Source organism: Amblyomma mixtum, chromosome 2 (assembly GCF_055824585.1).
Source record: "Amblyomma mixtum isolate Tamu chromosome 2, ASM5582458v1, whole genome shotgun sequence".
Classification (NCBI taxonomy): domain Eukaryota; kingdom Metazoa; phylum Arthropoda; class Arachnida; order Ixodida; family Ixodidae; genus Amblyomma; species Amblyomma mixtum.
This window is the reverse complement of record NC_143013.1, coordinates 206,246,421-206,264,391: the sequence shown is the minus strand read 5'-3', so window position 1 is coordinate 206,264,391 and position 17,971 is coordinate 206,246,421. Positions and strand designations below refer to the sequence as shown.

Below are 17,971 nucleotides of genomic sequence, written 5' to 3'. Positions count from 1 at the left end.
TGTCAGTGCGCATTAAAGAAACCACGTGGTTCAAATTACTCCGAAGCCCTCCACTACGACACCTTTCTACTGATATCCCGAACTTCCTACCGCGTACATCTTCAGCCGGGTGAGCTACAAAACGCCGTACCTAGATCTGAAAGTGGCGGAAAGAGAAAAGAATTTTTCTTTGTGAGAAAATGCGGTAAAACAGCGCTGGGGCTGCCCACATGCACATCCACAGAGACGCTGATCGCTCTGATGGTGCACGTACCCCCCCATCTCCAATTCCACTCATTCTTCCTGGGAGGTTGCTTTACAGACCGCTCAGCCCGCCGGCCAAAAACGCCTAGTGAATCGGTCTTTTATGTGAAGCACAAGCCCTAGACTCCTGGACCCGTAGAGGACCGCCCTTGAAGACTTTTTTGTCTAATAAAAGTTGTTTCCATCCATCTAAAACATTGGTAGAACTAGCAAAAGCGGTGCGAACCTCTCAAATTGAGAAATTTAGCCCCACGGGGAAAGGCACAGCCATTTTGCAGAAGTTGGAATTAATCTGGAGTAGGCCCCACGCAAAAGGTAGAGGTGAATGGGGACGTAAGGAAATATCTCGATTTCCTCCTGCTGAAAAACATGCATCCGGAGCACAACAAAGAGAGGAGACAAAGACTGAGTGGAAGCACTAGAAGTTAGATTGGGCAAAACTTCCGAAGGTGAGATGGCTTACGTAGACGCGGCGGAGGGTGGCGGCGGTTTTACGGTGGCAACCGCCGTCAGCGGCTGGCGCAATATTGTGACAGCTGCCACTCTGCACGGGCGGAGCATAGAAGTTGCCGAGGATATTGCGATCGCGTTGGCTTGAGTAGGAACGGAAGCGAAATTTATCATCAGTAACAGCAAATCTGCCATTCAAAAATTTTAGCAAGGGAAGGATCTAGCTCTTAGCGTACAGAATCCTAGGCTAGAGAAAATTGAATAGCACAATTCAAATAATTTGAACTGCTGCGCACGGTGGTGGTGGTGAAAACATTTATTCAGAACAGGAGGTGTTTGGATCGGCCCGTAAGGGACCGATCCTTACAAACACTAGGTGGAGGTCCCTAGTTTGGGACCCCAGTGGCGGTAGCCGCCGCCCGGGCGCGCCCGACTAAGGCTTGTTGGGCCTGTAAGTCGTGGCAGCCGAGCAGGGTCGCCTCCCAGTCCTCCCGGGTTGGGTTGGGGATAGGGGGAATGGCCGGGTTGGAGGGGCAGGCCCACACCATGTGATAGGTGTCCGAAGACACCGCACCACAGTGCGGGCAGTTGCCGCTAAAGGAGGGGTCAAAATGTTTTAGTGCTGCAGCAGTCACAGTAAAGAGGCGGCCCACGATCTGGCTTGAGATCTCTGCAGCCGACCCGCTACGGGGCCTCTCGATGACCAAGCGAGCAGAGAGCGCATGAGAAACTATAGGAATATCACGCAGCATTATAGATTTGATCGTAGACTGGTACCCCCGCCAGAGATGAAACAACCGACAGGCAGTCGCGTAGAGGCGTCGGCAAACCTACAAGTATCCGCACCCGGTTATGGCGAACCACATGTTCCCCGTGGCCAGCAGCGGTAGGTGAAACCTTGGCGGGGCGAGAGGGACCCTTGATCACAGAATATGGGAATGCCCGTACTCTCCCAGCGGGGCATGTAATGCAGGTAGTAGGGAAACCTGGTAGACCTCCCGGCCAGCATCGAATGCAGCACCCCCTTCCCCGCCGGCCGCGTGCCGCGGAGGTGGGGGAGTTCGCTTTCTGTTACCTCACAGCACTGCCATGTTCCCACCTAGAAGTGAGAGAGTTACTGCGCCATTTCTGTTCCTCAAAAAGCACTAATTAATTAAAGACCGCTAGGTGGCCTAAATTATTCCAGAGTTCTCTACTGCAGCATCTCATTTTCTCTCCTACCTTCCACCCTTCCGTCAAGGTGCGGTTGAGGCGTTCACCGAGGAATGACAATTACTGCACCATTTCCTTTCGTCAAGAACCAGTGCTTCTTCTGGTTGACGTGTCCGTGTGCTGTCCTCCGTTTTCTGTGCGATTTCAGTGCAGCTGAAAGGTCTCCGGAGCCCTCCACTACGGCACCACTTTCTTCTTTCACACCCGCCATCCTCTCTTCCCCCACGGCGCGCCTGTGGTGTCCACTGGAAAGTGAGACAGTCACTGCGCCATTTCCATTCATTAAAAGTTTAAAATCGGTTTTTGAGGAACGCAAATGGCGCAGTAATTGTCTGGAATCTCGGTGGACACCCAACCACGCCCTAAGAAAAAAGAGGAACGTGGGAGTGAAAAAAGAAATTGAGAAAGAGGCGCCACAAAGGAGGGCTCAAGAATAAATTCGACCATCTCGTGACCTTTAGCGTGCACTGACATCGCACAGCATACGGGCGCCTTTCGCCACCATCGAAACGCGGCCGCGGCGGTGGCATTAAAAACACTTTCTTTCTTTTTTTGTTAGGGCCCTCAAAACGAAACTAAAAGGTGTTCGTGCGTTGTGCGATTTCTGTGCACAATAAAGATTCCCAGGTGGTAGAAATTATCCCGGAGACATGTACTGCAGCATCTTTCTCTCTTCTTTCTCTCCCGCCATCCTCCTCCCCCCCCCCCCCCGCAGTTCAGGTGTCCAATGAGAAGAGAAAAAGTTATGGCGTATTTTTTTCTCCAAAACCAATTTTCACTTTTCAACCAGGTGAAGTGAGATCTTGTTTGGATAGTTTTGGCATCGATCTAAGCAGTTCAACGTTCGTATGGGTCACTGGTGGCTAATGTCGCGAACAGGTGCAGTAGTTTTCTCACAGGGGGAACCTACACCTTTAGTTGTAATAACTGAAAACCGCAATGATCTGTTCCGACCTGTCGGAAGAGGACTGGTCCTGCGTGGACACAATAGAAATTGGTAAGATTGGTTTATGGGGTTTAACGTCCCAAAGCGACTAAGGCTATGAGAGACGCCGTAGTGGAGGGCTCCGGAAATTTCGACCACCTGGGGTTCATACAGCAGGACGACAATGAAAACTTCAGAAGCCAAGACCCTGCCAAGATACCTGCTACTCCTGAACAGAACCTTTCAAGGGATTGGCCGCTAGGGGGCCGTGTAGTACAGACGCACCCCACATCGGCTCCGCACAAAGACAGCGGAATTCGCCAATCGCCAGCATCATCAGCCAAAATTTCACCACCCACGGATCTGCGAATGTGAGCGCTGCACGCCATCACTTTTTCGACCGCCTACGCCATTTTTCGGGCACCCACGGCCCTTTATTCTCTGTGACCTCTCCGCCTGAGCGAGGCCTCGCTCCGCTGGGAGCTAGGCCTACTCCGACGGACGCTTCCGCCACCAACGCCATCATGGAGGTGCAGGTGCAGGGAGAGGTTCTTAACCCCAACGACTACGACCCAAGGGACTGGACGCACATTCTTAGTGTGCCTGCCCGCTACAAGGACGTCTTTTCAACAACCCGACGCCAGGAGGGCGCAGCCTCTGCTACCGGTTCCCCCAAGTCTCCATGCCTTGAAAAGTCACTGCACCTGCAAGCAACGCGCACAGCTGCGCAGCGTTCGCGGCAGCAGCCACCGCTTCCTGCTGCAGATTACAAGATCGTTTTTAGATCACGAGGCGGGCTGCAGCTGGACCTGCTTCCACCCCGACAACTACGAGAGGCCATCCTCCAAGCGGCGTCCCAGCTTAAGGAGCCAGCGCGCACCCAAATCAGGGTACACCCGGTCAACAACACCTGCACCGTAAGCACGCCCCTAAAGGATGACGCGCTCGCTCTGGTTCGGGTGAACACCATCACACACCAAGGCAAGGAATTCGCCGTAGCACCTTATATAGCCCCGCCGGACGGAGCAGTACGCGGAGTCATCTCCAATGCCTATTGGAATGAGACCCCGTCAGAGCTCCTGCAAGACCTGCTCACCGGCAACCCAGACGCCCTCATCGTGGACGCCCGCCGAATGGGCTCCACGCGTTCCATCTTAATAACTTTTCGGGCTGGACCTGTCCCACGCGCAGTTCTTTATGGAGGAGCCCTCCACAGATGCACACCGTACCGGGGGCATATAGACGCCTGCACGAACTGCCGCGTCCCAGGTCACCGGGCGGATGTGTGCGTCCATCCAAGGTCTCATAAGTGCCCCCGCTGCGGGCAGTCCCACCCAAAGGAAGATGTGCCCTCATGCACCCCCTGCTGCATTCTCTGCGGCGGCCCTCATATGACCGGCACCGGGAACTGCAAGGGACGGGGCCGCAAACTAGCGTCCCCGAAGAACGCTCTCTCTCCTCCGGATACATCGCGGCTTTCCCGCTGCGATCAACCAGGCACAGCCAGCAGACGCAGCTCGACGACTTCCCGGTCGCCTTCTACAAGCCGGCAGAATGGCAGCAAGAACGCCACGCGTCTCACCTGGGCAGACCGCGTTTCTGGCAAGGCTACCCGTCATCCCCCACCACCCCAGTCCTCCCAGGCAGATCCGAGAGACCAGGAGCTCAAGGCCTTGCGTGAAGAGGTAAGCCGCCTTTCCTCCCTCCTAAGCACCCCTGCCCCCTCCATGCCCCCTAAACCCGCACCCGCTGTCATTAACTCGACCCCATCATCCACAGACACATCGAGCACCCCTCCCGCAAAGAAACAACGCACCACAGACGCCACACCCCCTCCCGTACCCTCAGAAATAGACGCTAAATTAGCAGCACTCGAAGCCAAATTTGACCACAAACTAAAGGAGCTAGACGCACGCCTCGAGGCCAGATTCAATCACCTTGCCGCCACCCTCACCGAAAAACTTGAGCAGCGCATGGACGCTATGCTCACCAAGATGATGGAGCTCTTGGAACATAATCTTAACCATCGCTTCACCCAACTTCAAACCCCCTCCACTCCCCCCATCCTTCCTCCGCAAGCACAAACCACCTATCCTGAGCCACACATACCAATTGACACCCGTCTTACTTCCATCCTCAATCCCCCTACCATCCAATATGGCGGGGGGGAACACTAATTATCTACACATTTTAACTTGGAACTGCCGCGGCTTCCGGGCGAAGCGCGCGCCTGTGCAACTTCTCCTTCCCACCATCACACCCACGCCCCACATACTACTTCTACAGCAGACTGCACACCGGGCAACCCTCCCCTCCTACACATCTACACACTCGGATACCACTAACACACCCAGGGCCTCCACACTCATCCACCGCAGCCTCACCTACAAAACTCATCACATCACGTCTGAGACGCCCTGCGTGATCACAGAACTTATACATCACACACATTCACTTCCTTCTATATTTATAGCAAACATATACCACCCCCCGTCCCTGCCGATGGCCCCGCTAGAATCATTTCTGCGAAAGCTACACCATCTAGCAGGGAAACATCCCCTACTCATCGGTGGGGACTTCAACAGTCAGCATACTGACTAGGGATACACAACCACGACACATCGAGGTCGCAGGCTCTGGCTGCTCTTGCAGAACCTCCAACTCACTGTGCACAACATGTTTCAGACGCCTACGAGGATCGGCAACAGTGTCAGCATGGACACCAGTCCGGACCTTACGCTGAGCCGCTGTATCCGCGGCGTTACCTGGAACAGAACACAACATACACTGGGCAGTGATCATTACATTATACAAATCACTGTCCCGTACAAAGCATCCCGTCACGCAAATACAACACACAAACTCATTAACTGGGATGCCTTTCGCGCTGTACGCACCGCCCTCCCAGACACTCCCATCGCAGACATCGACGAATGGGTGCAGTCACTCAAGCATGACGTTCACCGCAACACGCGAGACATTGAAACTACAACCGAAACACCTACCCTTGACACACGCCTAGCCCACCTCTGGGAGGCTTATCACAGCATCCTAGAACGCTGGAAAGGCAACAAACACAACAAAACGCTTACGAAGCGGCTGGCCGCGCTGCAGACACAAATCCAACAGCACTCTGAGGAGCTCTGCCGATCCAACTGGGGACAGATATGTGACGGCATCGCCGGAAACCTGTCCAGCAAATGCGCATGGCAACTCCTCCGACACCTCATTGACCCCACGCGCACAAAATCAGCAACACAGCACCACGTGACACGCCTCACACATGAACACATTGACGATCCCGACACCCTTCTAGACACACTTCAAACCATGTACACATCTCCAGGCGGCCCCATACCTCTACCGCACTACACAGGACAAGCAAATCCAACACTCGGCACCGACATCACGGAGACGGAAGTCAGAGCGGCCCTCCTGACTCTCCGCGCCAACTCCGCACCTGGTGCAGACCAAATCACAAACTCCATGCTCCGTAATCTGGATGACCAATCGATCACCCACATTACGAAATACTTCAACCAGTGCTGGAGGGAGGGTAACCTCCCGCAGTCCTGGCGCCACGCGAAGGTAATATTCATACCTAAACCCAACAAACCACTTACACTTCAAAACCTTCGCCCTATTTCGCTAACCTCATGCCTTGGGAAGCTCCTAGAGCATGTTGTGTTAGCGAGACTCAAGTCACATGGCGGACAACAATCTTTACCCGCATAGCATGGTAGGATTTCGCCCCCATCTATCCGCACAGGACGCTATGCTGCAACTCTCACACGACATTTTCGACCCGCTTCTTCCGGGTCACACCAAGGCAGTCTTAGCTTTGGATCTCTCCAAAGCTTTTGATCGCATTGAACATCAGGCGATCATGACTGCTCTATCCCCCTTGAATGTGGGTGTGCGCACGTATGCCTACATTCAAGCATTCCTCACTGACCGCACAGCTGAGATACTTTTCGGCCCTCTGTCTTCCCCCTCCTACACTCTTCAGAGTATCGGCACCCCTCAAGGGTCCGTCCTTTCCCCCTTTCTCTTTAACATTACCCTCATCCCCCTCGCCCGAAAATTGGCCACAATTCCCCACCTGAAGCACACTCTTTATGCCGACGATATCACCCTGTGGACCATCACGGCAGTGACGGAGACATAGAGAATACCTTACAGGAAGCAGCCACCCTCACCCAAAATTACGCACGGACCATCGGACTGTCTTGCTCCCCAGAGAAGTCCGAACTCTTCCTCATCCGGCCTAAGAACCACCGCTGCCCCCGCTCCCCCATTGCCATTGAACTGAATGGTGACCCGGTACCTGAGGTTGGAACCCTTCGTGTATTGGGCCTGCACATCCAGAACGATGGCAAGAACACCACCACCCTCAAGAAACTCAAGCAGGTTGTAGGCGCGATATCGCACCTCATCCGCAGGGTTCCTGGACGTCATAGAGGCATGAAGGAGCGCGACCTATGTCGCCTCATTCATGCCTTTGTCCTCAGCCGTGTGCTGTACACTACCCCATACTTACACCTATCCAAACATGACATGAACGCTTTGGATGCTTTGATTCGCAAGGCATTCAAGGTAGCACTTCACCTTCCCCTCAACACACCCACAGACAGATTACTAGGCCTGGGCCTCCACAATACGATCGGGGAACTGGTGGAGGCCCACCGACAGGCCCAATACATCAGGCTCACACAAACCTCCACAGGTCGGTATATCCTGGACACCCTAGGAATCAAAATACCGGCCAACGACCCAACCCTCCTCGCCATCCCACGATCCCTTCACCGAGAGCTCCTCATCAGGCCGCTCCCGAGGATAATGCACCCGTCCCACAATGAGCAGCGCCGCAGAGCCCGTGCGAAGGCACTCCATCGAGCGTACGGCCCCCAGCCGGACGCCGTGTGGGTGGACGCTGCCTGCACGGGTGATGAAGCGACAGCAGCTGTGGTGGACTCCTCTTTATCCGCCCTCCTCACACTACCTCTCCCTCCAGACACGTCCCCACAGGCTGCAGAGGAAGCCGCCATTGCCCTTGCTATAACCCGCACGGAAGCCCGGTACATTTTATCCGATTCTAAAACTGCGATTCTAAATTTTGCTCGAGGCCGAGTCCATGTCCCTGCTTTTCGCATACTGGATTCGCCCGATGCCCCCCCCGCCCCGCCAAGTGGAGCTGATATGGGTGCCCGCGCACTCCGGGAATCCCGGAAACGAGGCCGCCAACCTTTTAGCCCGAGGTTCTTTAAACCGGGCTCAGGTGGCCTCGGATCGGGGATTCACGAAGGATCGCATGCACTCATTCAGTGAGCTGACCCAGGCATACAGAGCCTCTCGCCAGCTCTACCCCCCGCCCCACCCCTCCCTAGATAACAGACACGCAACACTCTGGCGCAGATTACAAACACATACTCTCCCCTCGCCCCTTACACTAACCCACTACCATCCCTCCTTCCCCACTCCTACTTGCGCCCTATGCCCAGAACCCTTCGCTTCTTCCCTCCACATCCTTTCCCTCTGCCCGGCGGACCCTCCCCCGCGGGACCTAGAGAACCTCAAGACCTGGGAGGACTGGGAGACCCTGCTGCGCTCGGAGGACCCGGCCGTGCAGACCATCGCCACCGGCCGTGCTGCCAGTGTTATGGACCTTCGGAACATAAACACTTGAGTGCAGTGGGGTCGTGCGGGGACCCTGGGGCGTGCCCCGAATTCCTCTGTAAATAAAGTTTTCTCTCTCTCTCTCTTCCACCTTTCAATACGACTAAATACTTGGACTTTGCAGCAGAAGCTACGCCATGTGCTTTTTAAAACTTTAACATTCTGAAATGTCCATAGCACAACCAAACACCTCAGCAAGCAAACAACTCTCTCTCAGCCTAAAAATAAGGCTCCTTGATTTATTCGCTCTGGTGATGCAGTCGTTAAGGATTAGGCTCCGGAGCCCAAGATCGCTTTTTATATCATGACGGGTTGTCTGGAGTTCGACAGCCGCGAAGTGCAAAACAGCCATTTAATATAGCTTCGGTGCCCATACCAGATACTCAGGTATCGGCATTAATCTAGGTAATATAGTATGGTGCACCTTATAGCTGTGATTATCTGGCAAGCAAAATTGAATACTCGCTTATCTAGAATGGCGTTCCTCTAGAAGCGCTGACAAAGAGCTATGTTACGATTTTTTGCCGCAGTCTTTTCAGCGTGGTCGTCTGCATGTGCTATCCACCATGTATTGCCCAGGGACAAAAATTCCAGAATCAATGGAAACAATGGTCTAAGACACACACACTGCTTGCAGAGCATGTAGGCGTAAAAGGCACACAGAAAAGATGGAGAAATAATATCACAAGACTAAGCCCTACACCCTTTTCTTTATTTTAGCCAGATAAAGGAAGTACATAATCAGATGATATGTCCTTTGCTTAACGCTTTTCATTGCTTTGGATAGGGGTGGACACCCAACTGCGCGGGAACGCGGACGTGCTCTGGCTCCGTGAATGGTCAGTGTTTTTGACCGGAAAACCCCAGTTTAATGCAAAGTGTTTATTGGATGTGTTCCGTGAAGTTACGAGGACCATCTGAAAACCAATTTTATCTCTGTGAGTAGAATCTATTTCCATTTACGGGACATTGAAATCTTGAAGCGGCGAGAGTCACGCTAACCCTAACGCCGACGTAGCGTCGGCCGTGGCCGAAGCAGGAGACGCATGGGCTTCGCTGGCCCTACCGGGGCTGAGCAGCCTCGACGGCGGCATGGCATCAGCATCGACTGCGGCACACATTACGGCCCCGGTTATTGAAAATAGCCCGGGTACGGACCAGCCCCAAGCCATGGAGCTTGCAAGCACCAACAACGCTGGAGCTACGAGGGGACTGCAAGAACAACCAAGAGTCTACCCAGTCAACGAGACCACGTGACGAGTGATGAAGGAATTAGTGGAGCGCAGAGCTCAGAAGGATAGGAAAGCTACCGGTCAAGCAAGTACACCTTCCGAGGCAAACAAGACTCCAGTGAAAACGAGTGAGCCGCAGCAGCAGAAACCTGGGACGCCAGGACCGAACGCCATGGTCCCGAACGCGCCACCGGCGTCCGCTGTAAACAACCAACTGAAGACACTCGCTGGTAAAAGGCGAGATTTCGTACAGCTCCCGAAAGGAGGATACAAAATCGTATTCCGACCGAAGAGCCACAACCTAAGAGTGGGAGATTTCAAGCCCAGCGATTACATACAAGCCCTGGTGAAGGAATGCAACCTGGTCTACATCGGCGACATGCTTGTCGCGGTGAAAGCCATCTCAAACATAATAATAGTCCGGACGCCAGATGGTGCGAAGGCAGAAGCTCTGCAAAAGACGAGGAAGTTGTGCCTCGGAGACAAACAATTCGAGTTGAATGCCTACTGCTCCACGGCGGAGGGAACTGTCCGGGGTGTGGTGCATGGACTGATGGCCGTCACCACGCAAGAAATCCTAATGAACCACATCCAAGTAGCAACGCCGGGAATTCGTGCAGTCTACACAAGAATACTCGGGAAGTCAGAGTCAGCGCTCATCGCGTTCGACGGACCGAGGTTGCCCAAGACAGTCGCAGTGATGAGAGGACTGTACAGAGTTCACCCTTACCAGCCTACGAAGCAGGTGTGCTTCAGATGCCACCTGCAGGGGCACCGATCAGACGTTTGCCCGGAACCACAACCCATTCCGCAGTGTCCTAGATTCAAACGTGCCAACGTCGACGGACACGAGTGTGGGGAGCCCAGGTGTGAGTGGTGCAGCGACGCTCACGCCACGGGCGATATAGGATGTAAGAGACGTCTCAAGCAGAAAGGCCAGCAGAACCAGAAAGGCAATAAAAAAGAAAGCAATTACCGCGGTGGCCACAGGCCGCGGTGGTTCGACAGCGAGGAAGCCGAAACTAGAGGAAAGAACGGATCTTCGAGATCTGCGTCTCGGAACAGGCGCGGCGGCCACAGAAGCCGAACGCCGTTCTTCAAAGAGGGAGACTTTCCGGGGCTAGTAGACGCGAGATCCACCGACCACGGTGGCGGCAACGCCTGGGTTCGAGGGAACGCTCATGACGCTTCCGCATCTAAACAGAACACCAAGAAGGTGAGTCAGTCTAGGAGCGAGTCTCCAGTCTATCCCACTGCTCTAGACTATTCGATACAGGCTAGATTCGAAGCTCTAGAAAAAACAAACAGGGAACTTAGAGAGGAACATGAACGACTAAAAAGGAGGCTCTCGTTTATAGAACAGCGACAACAAAGAAGAAAATGATACAAACCGAGGAAAGGTACACGGAGTACAATTGCCCACGACGACAGCAAGCACGCAGGGGCCAGCAGCCGTACAACCGCAAGTAAGGGAAGAAATAGATGCTACTATAACACTACACCAAATACAGGAGCAACAGAAAACAGTCTTGACGACGCTGGAACAAATCATGACCAGACTGAACGCGACCGATCAGAGATTGGCAGAACTGTTCAGGAGACAAAACAAGAGAGCACCGGAACAGGTCGACCTAAACGAAAGCGCGAAGATCTTCGCGGTGCAGCAGTAGTGTCACTTCATGGCTAACGCAGAAGAAAAATTTACAATATGGCAATGAAACTGTAGAGGATTTAGAAAGAAAACGATTTCAACATACATGTAATGCAGCATAAACACCCACCAACTGTAATAGCGCTGCAAAAACTAACACTTCGCCGAAGATAGTCGGCTACGACACCATAGTAGATGAAAGATATAAAAAAGTGGCCATTTTATGTCAGAAGGGGGTCACTACGCACAAGCACACGGCACCTGAAGAAGATATAGAACACCTTGTGATAGAGGTAATACCTAAGAAGCGCGGGGAGAAGAGCCTATTCGTACTTTATATTCACCACCGCGCAAGAAGAGACATGACTTCAGAGATATCATTAGAGCGGTGATCGGCCTGGTAAAACAAAACCACCTTGTGATTGTAGGAAATTTCAATGCTCCGCACAAAGAGTGGGGCTACAAGATGAATACAAAGAAAGGAAAAACCACCCTAGATGGAGTGGACACGCACGGGCTGGAAATCGTTACCGATAGCAGATACCCTACTAGGGTCGGAAACAGCGTTTCAAGAGACACTAGCCCTGATTTGACCATCATAAGAAATATCCTAGACTACGAATGGTCTAACACCGGGGAGCAGTTCGGAAGTAACCACTACGTAATTCAAACGGAAATTAAACTTACAAGGTTCAGCACAATCCAGAGGAAGACAAAAATCACAGATTGGAAAAAATTCCGAGAACAGTTTGAGAATGAAGCCGGAAGAATTGCGATAACGGACATCGAAAAGTGGACCAAACGACTACGGGAGGTCCACAGAGACAATACTACGACGCTAGAGCTTACCGATGAATTTCCACGTGCGGATAAACGATTGCTACATCTTTGAGAGGCTCGTAGGGGGCTGACGAAAAGATGGAAGAAACAAAAACATAATCGGAAATTGAGACTCAGAATAACTCAAATCAATAAGGAGGTAGAAGACCACACCGCAAACTTAGAGATAATTGGCACCAAATTTGCAATGAACTACACGGCAACTTGGGTAGCGCTAAAACATGGGCGCTGCTCAGGCACCCCATAGACCCGACAAAATCGAAGAGAGAAAACAGCAAAACGATAGAACGTATCACGCACAATTTTCAGGGAACGGACGCCCAGATTACAGATTTTCTTTGGTCCAGGTACGTCAAAAGCACGCAGGTGCCACCCTCCACCATGGTGTATTCAGGGACAAGGAACTCGAAGCTGGATGAACCGATAAAAGAATACGAGGTATACGCGGCTGCCAGGTCATTCACGAGGAACACAACACCGGGAAAAGATCAAGTAACCATTGCAATGATCAGAAACCTCAGTGATGACCAAATCGAAAGCCTGACCGGACTAATCAACGAGCACTGGGAAAGGGGCACGGTCCCGGCGGAGTGGAAACACGCTGAGATTATCGTCATACCTAAACCAGGGAAAACGCCCAGTTTAGAGAACCTTAGGCCGATATCACTAAATTCATGCCTTGGTAAACTATACGAGAAAGCGGTCAAGACTAGACTGAGCAACTACATGGAGGACAACGGTCTGTTTCCGGATACCATGTCCGGGTTCAGAACGGGACTCTCCAAGCAAGATGTGATGCTCCAATTAAGAGACATGGTACTAAAACAAATATAGGGAACTCGAGAAGGCGTAATCTTGGCTGTAGACCTCAAGGGGGCCTTCGACAACATCAGCCACAACGACATTCTCGCAGAACTCTCGACAACAAACTGTGGGGAGAGGATCTTCGCATACGTAAAGGCTTTCCTGTCTAACAGAACAGCAACCATCGGCATCAACAACATTAGGTAAGAAAAGAAGACGACGCCCAACAGAGGGACACCACAAGGATCCATCATCTCGACTTTGCTCTTTAACATAGCAATGATTGGATTAACTAGGAGACTGAAAAACGTGAAAGATGTAAAACATTCAATTTATGCGGACGACATAACAGCGTGGACGACAAAAGGATCGACAGGAAACAAGCAAGAAATACTGCAAAGAGCAACGGATGAGATCGGTCAATTTGCTTTATTTAGCGGGATGCAGTGCGCTCCAGAAAAATCAGAATTTATTAGACTTCACAAAAACAAAGAGGACAGGGGAACGATAGAATTAGAAATAGATGGACAACCCGTAAGAAGGACAAATAAGCTTCGCATCATGGGAATGTGGCTGCAGGAGAAAGGCAAACGGGACCATACCATCCAGCTCTTGGAACACTCCACGAAACAGATATGCAGGATGTTAAGCCGGATTACGAACAAGAGAAAAGGGGTGAAGGAGCGAGATGCGTTTCGGATCACTTCTGCGCTCATCATACCGAGGATGACGTACGCGCTTCCGTACCTGCAACCTAACTAAGGGGAGAAGAACAAAATGGAAACATGCATCAGAAAGGCATATAAACAAGCCTTAGGCGTCATGACCTGCGCCTCGACAGAAACGCTAATGAACATGGGTGTGTACGGCACCTATGAGGAGCACAGCGAAACCATCCTCAGATTTCAACTCGAAAGACTTAAAAGAACAGCCGCTGGCCGCGCACTACTACTAAAGTTAGGATACCCGGTAGAAGGCGAGGGCGAAGACAAGACAGACATTGACAGCAAAATTAGGAGCACTTTCTTGGTTAAACCAGTGCCCAGAAACATGGACCCGATGAACCACTAAGGAAGACGGGAGGCGAGATCCTTGGAGTTGGACGGGTTCCTAAAGAAGAAACAGATGGTTCTGTATGTTGACGCGTCCGAGTACAGAACGAAGGAAAACGCTAGGGCGGTAGCAGTAGTGAACGCCAATGGGAAGATAATTACTGGTGCATCAGTGCGCAAACACAAGCAGCGGAAGAGATCGCCATAGCTCTAGCCCTGACTGAAGCCCATCGGCAAGGACTGAGTTACTGGATAGCGACGGATTCTCAGTCTGAAGCGAGGGCATACAGAGATGGAAGGATCGGCCAAAAAGCCGCGAGGATTCTCTTCGCACAAAACAAACACAGACATGGATCAAACAACACAAACATTCAACACAGCATCATTTGGGTCCCTGACACTGGGGTTGAGGGAAATCTCATGGCAGACACCGTTGTCCGAGGGTTCACGAACCGGAGGGTGGGTTTGCCGGTCGAACCCTTCAGCACTCCAGAATCTTACGGGGAGGCAATGAAGGCGTTGTTGGGAGCGCGCAAGAAGTACTCGGCTCCGGCGGATATCCTCAACAGAGAGCAAGCCACCACGCTCAGACGACTACAAACAGACACCTACCCAAGCAGAGCCATGTATCAAAATGTGGCCGAACAGATACGCGAAAGAGTGCGTGTGGTGGGGGGGCTACGCCACAACGTACCACGCCACCTGGGGCTGTGAAAAAAGCCCTTTACTACCAAAGGTAAATAGCCCTAGTCTAAAGCAGTGGGAGGCCCTCCTGGCTGACTCCGACGCGAGCACACAGCTTATGCTGGTGACGAGGGCCAAGGCAGCGGCGGAGGCCAACGGGATCCTGGACTAGGGAAGACCGACCACTGAAGCTCCACATCTATCTATCCCCAACCCCCTACTCCCTAACTCTTCCTTTTGTTACAATGAATGTGTTTACTACTACTACTGGATTCCATATCGTCCTGACTGCTCCAGCGTTGTAGGTAATGCTTAGTCATGCATAATTTGTTTTAAAATTCAACATGCAGATTTATTTTTTCTACTTTACGCAGCTGCTGTGATCGAATTATTTTCAGCAAAAAAGAGTGAACTTGGCTTGACGAGTCATTATTATGGCCGCTTCTTCGGCACTGGGACAAGGTTGTTGGACAAATCTGCAAATAGGAGAAATAACAAGCAACGAATTAAAGTGTGCTAAAGCAGCTATACCGTTAGTTACATGTATACCAACAGCTAAAAGAAGTAGCTGGTGTTCTGTCGACCTCCATAAGTGGTTTCTGCCGGTTCCCCGGAGTTGGAGGTCATTTTTCGCGTTGTAGGGTATGGCGACAAGCAAGCCAAAATTTTCGGGGAGGCCGGGGGGGGGGGGGAGAGGGGGGGGGGCAGTTTTTTAGGCAGAGTAACTTTCTGTTGGTAACATCCTACCGCGGTTCCTAGGCCTAAAACAAAGGCGTGAATGCCACAGAAGTTCAGACTGAAGCGTGTCACTATGAGTTCGGAAAATATCACATGCACTGCTATAAAGAGTCGAAGGCCTCCAAACGCAGCTTGTCCAGCTGTCTTCTTGCTTTCTAGCTGCGCTCTACTCATTTCTTTATATATAACACCCCTATTTCTCTTCCCTCATTTAGGAATCCTTCATCAATTGCTTGTGGCAGTGCGATGGATCAGAGCGACCTACGGTGAAATGCTTGAGTCGGCTTCGTACTAATGACGTATTCTTTTCAACCAGTAGTTGTGCCCCAGCCAGAACACATACACTGCATTGATGATATTCTGATCTTCCAGCATATTGCGAGTTAGCTTAATAGATCTCTCTCCCTTCCTGTGTTCGCATTTTCCGTTCATGACGACCAAGTATAAATGCACTGCCGCTGTCATAGTGACGCTACCGCTGCTTACGTGCTTCTAAAGTTTCACATTGGTTTAGTACCGTCGCGCACCGAACTCCTCTCTGTGGCCAGCATTTTGAAGGCATATAAAATAGGACGCGAACCCAGTTTTATGGTCGCATGGGTTGAGCATGACATCTCCGCGGCACTTCCCAATAAAAGCCGAGACCAAAAGAAGCGGAGCACTTTTTGGCGCCCCCTGCTGCGCTTTTCTTCTCTAGGAATCCAGAGTTACCCTTACGGACCAGTGGTTATTTTCGCATTGCATGTCCTGCCCAAGCCCATTTCTTCCTCTTGATTTCGAATAGGATATCATTTATCCGCATTCGTTCATTCATTCATTCTGCCCGCTTGCGGTCTCTTAACGTTACACCTATCGTTTTTCTTTCCATAGCTCGATGCGTTGTCCTTAACTTCAGCTGAACCTTTTTTGTTAGCCTCCACGATTGTGCCCCATAACTGAGTACCAGCAAGATACAGCTGTTGTACACTTTTCTCTTGAGGCATCTTGTTAAACTGCTATTCATGGTCTGAGAGAGCGTCCCACATGCGCTGCACCCCATTCTTATTCTTCTAGTTATTTCCATTTCGTGATCCAGATCAGTAGCCACTACCTGCCCTAAGAACACGTATTCCCTTACTACTTGAATTTCATGATTAATGATGCTTAATGTATGTAACATTAATCACCAAAACTGGTTTCTCCTATACGATAATCAAGTCGTTTATTCTTTGCACATCACGTGTGATGTCTTTCATGTAAGGCAGACGTCCAGTTGAGTTAATGAGTGACTACAAAAGAACAAAAAATGTGGACAATATAGCGGTATCTGGGAACCTGGCGTCCCAGTCGCATGTATGCAGCAAAGGAAAATGCCAGCTGATTAACGGACTCTGTGTTCGTAACCAAGGGCAAATCCCAGCTAACGAGCGCGATAATGACGGCCTACCACATTGCAATGTACCATGATCCATGTGTCAGTAACCCGTCAGTTTATTTTTTTAAAGAGAGATCGAATACCTATAATCGCTTTCATATCACTGCGTAAACTTCTTGTATGTTCTGCCCATCATTATTTGGTGCTTCTCATACAATGAATTTTGTATAAATCGACAACCTTTTGAATAGACTCATTAACTAATAGCCCGCCCTGTTTCTGTCCGGCCATTGTGTTCGTGTGGTCCTTTTCGCACTGCGGCTATTCTAATCATATAAAACAGCAGGGGCAAATTGCTGACCACGGTAAGCGCAATCACAACGCCTACCACTACCGACCAAGTGAAATATCAGTGCGATGCCAGGTATTACGAAGTAAAATTTTATGCTTGCTTCCATGGCTCATATGATTGAATTCAATAGTGCATAGCTACAGGAGCGGCAATATGACAGTTAACCCGTTATGAGTATCCCAAATTTGATAATTTTAATATGAAAATCAAGCCTCTTCCAGTTAATAGTTGTCCTCTGAGCATACACTGCACTCTGCAGGTTTGAAATTAAGTACAGCAATAGTAACAAAAAATGTGTACGCGTTGAAAAGAACTGTTCCACGCGTGTTCCTTAAAATTGCAGCTGCATGTTTATGTGCGCACGCGAGCCTAGCCTTTAGCCTACAGATTTTCTTCCGTCCTACACACATAAATGTGTTGCTGTACAGTAAATATTAATCAAAATTTACAAGATCTGCGCAGATATCTTTAATAACAGTTGTATTTTAAACGCAACAAAATCCTATCCGGAATTCCTTACTGGCCAGGTCGAGGTGCTTAAAAACCTCCAGGCGGGTGACAACACGCGAGGTCTCACGGCTGTGTAGACCTATTATGGCAGCTGGCTACAATATACTTCAGTTTTTACGACAGCTTCTTGAAGCGCCTCATAATATCGTGGCAGCAAAGACGCATGGATTCCTAATAAAAAGGTACTAATATATACAGCGCTCGAGCGGTGCGCCGGATTATATGCTACAGTCGTTAAAGAGTATATT

At 50.9% G+C, this 17,971-nt stretch overlaps 1 protein-coding gene across 2 annotated transcripts; it reads left to right on the top strand.

Annotated features, from left to right (window-relative positions):
* The first annotated feature begins 2,781 nt into the window (after nt 1-2,781).
* On the top strand, nt 2,782-5,059 carry LOC149362345 (uncharacterized). Of its 2 annotated transcripts, XM_089572994.1 has the most exons (3): nt 2,784-3,201; nt 3,318-4,515; nt 4,610-4,799. In XM_089572994.1, the coding sequence occupies exons 1-3, from the start codon at nt 2,948-2,950 to the stop codon at nt 4,682-4,684; spliced, it is 1,527 nt and encodes a 508-aa protein (XP_089429120.1). In that variant the 5' UTR covers nt 2,784-2,947; the 3' UTR covers nt 4,685-4,799. The 2 variants fall into 2 exon arrangements, with proteins under 2 accessions (XP_089429119.1, XP_089429120.1); XM_089572993.1 differs by having other exon boundaries at nt 2,782-3,201; nt 3,318-5,059.
* The last annotated feature ends 12,912 nt before the right edge of the window (nt 5,060-17,971 follow it).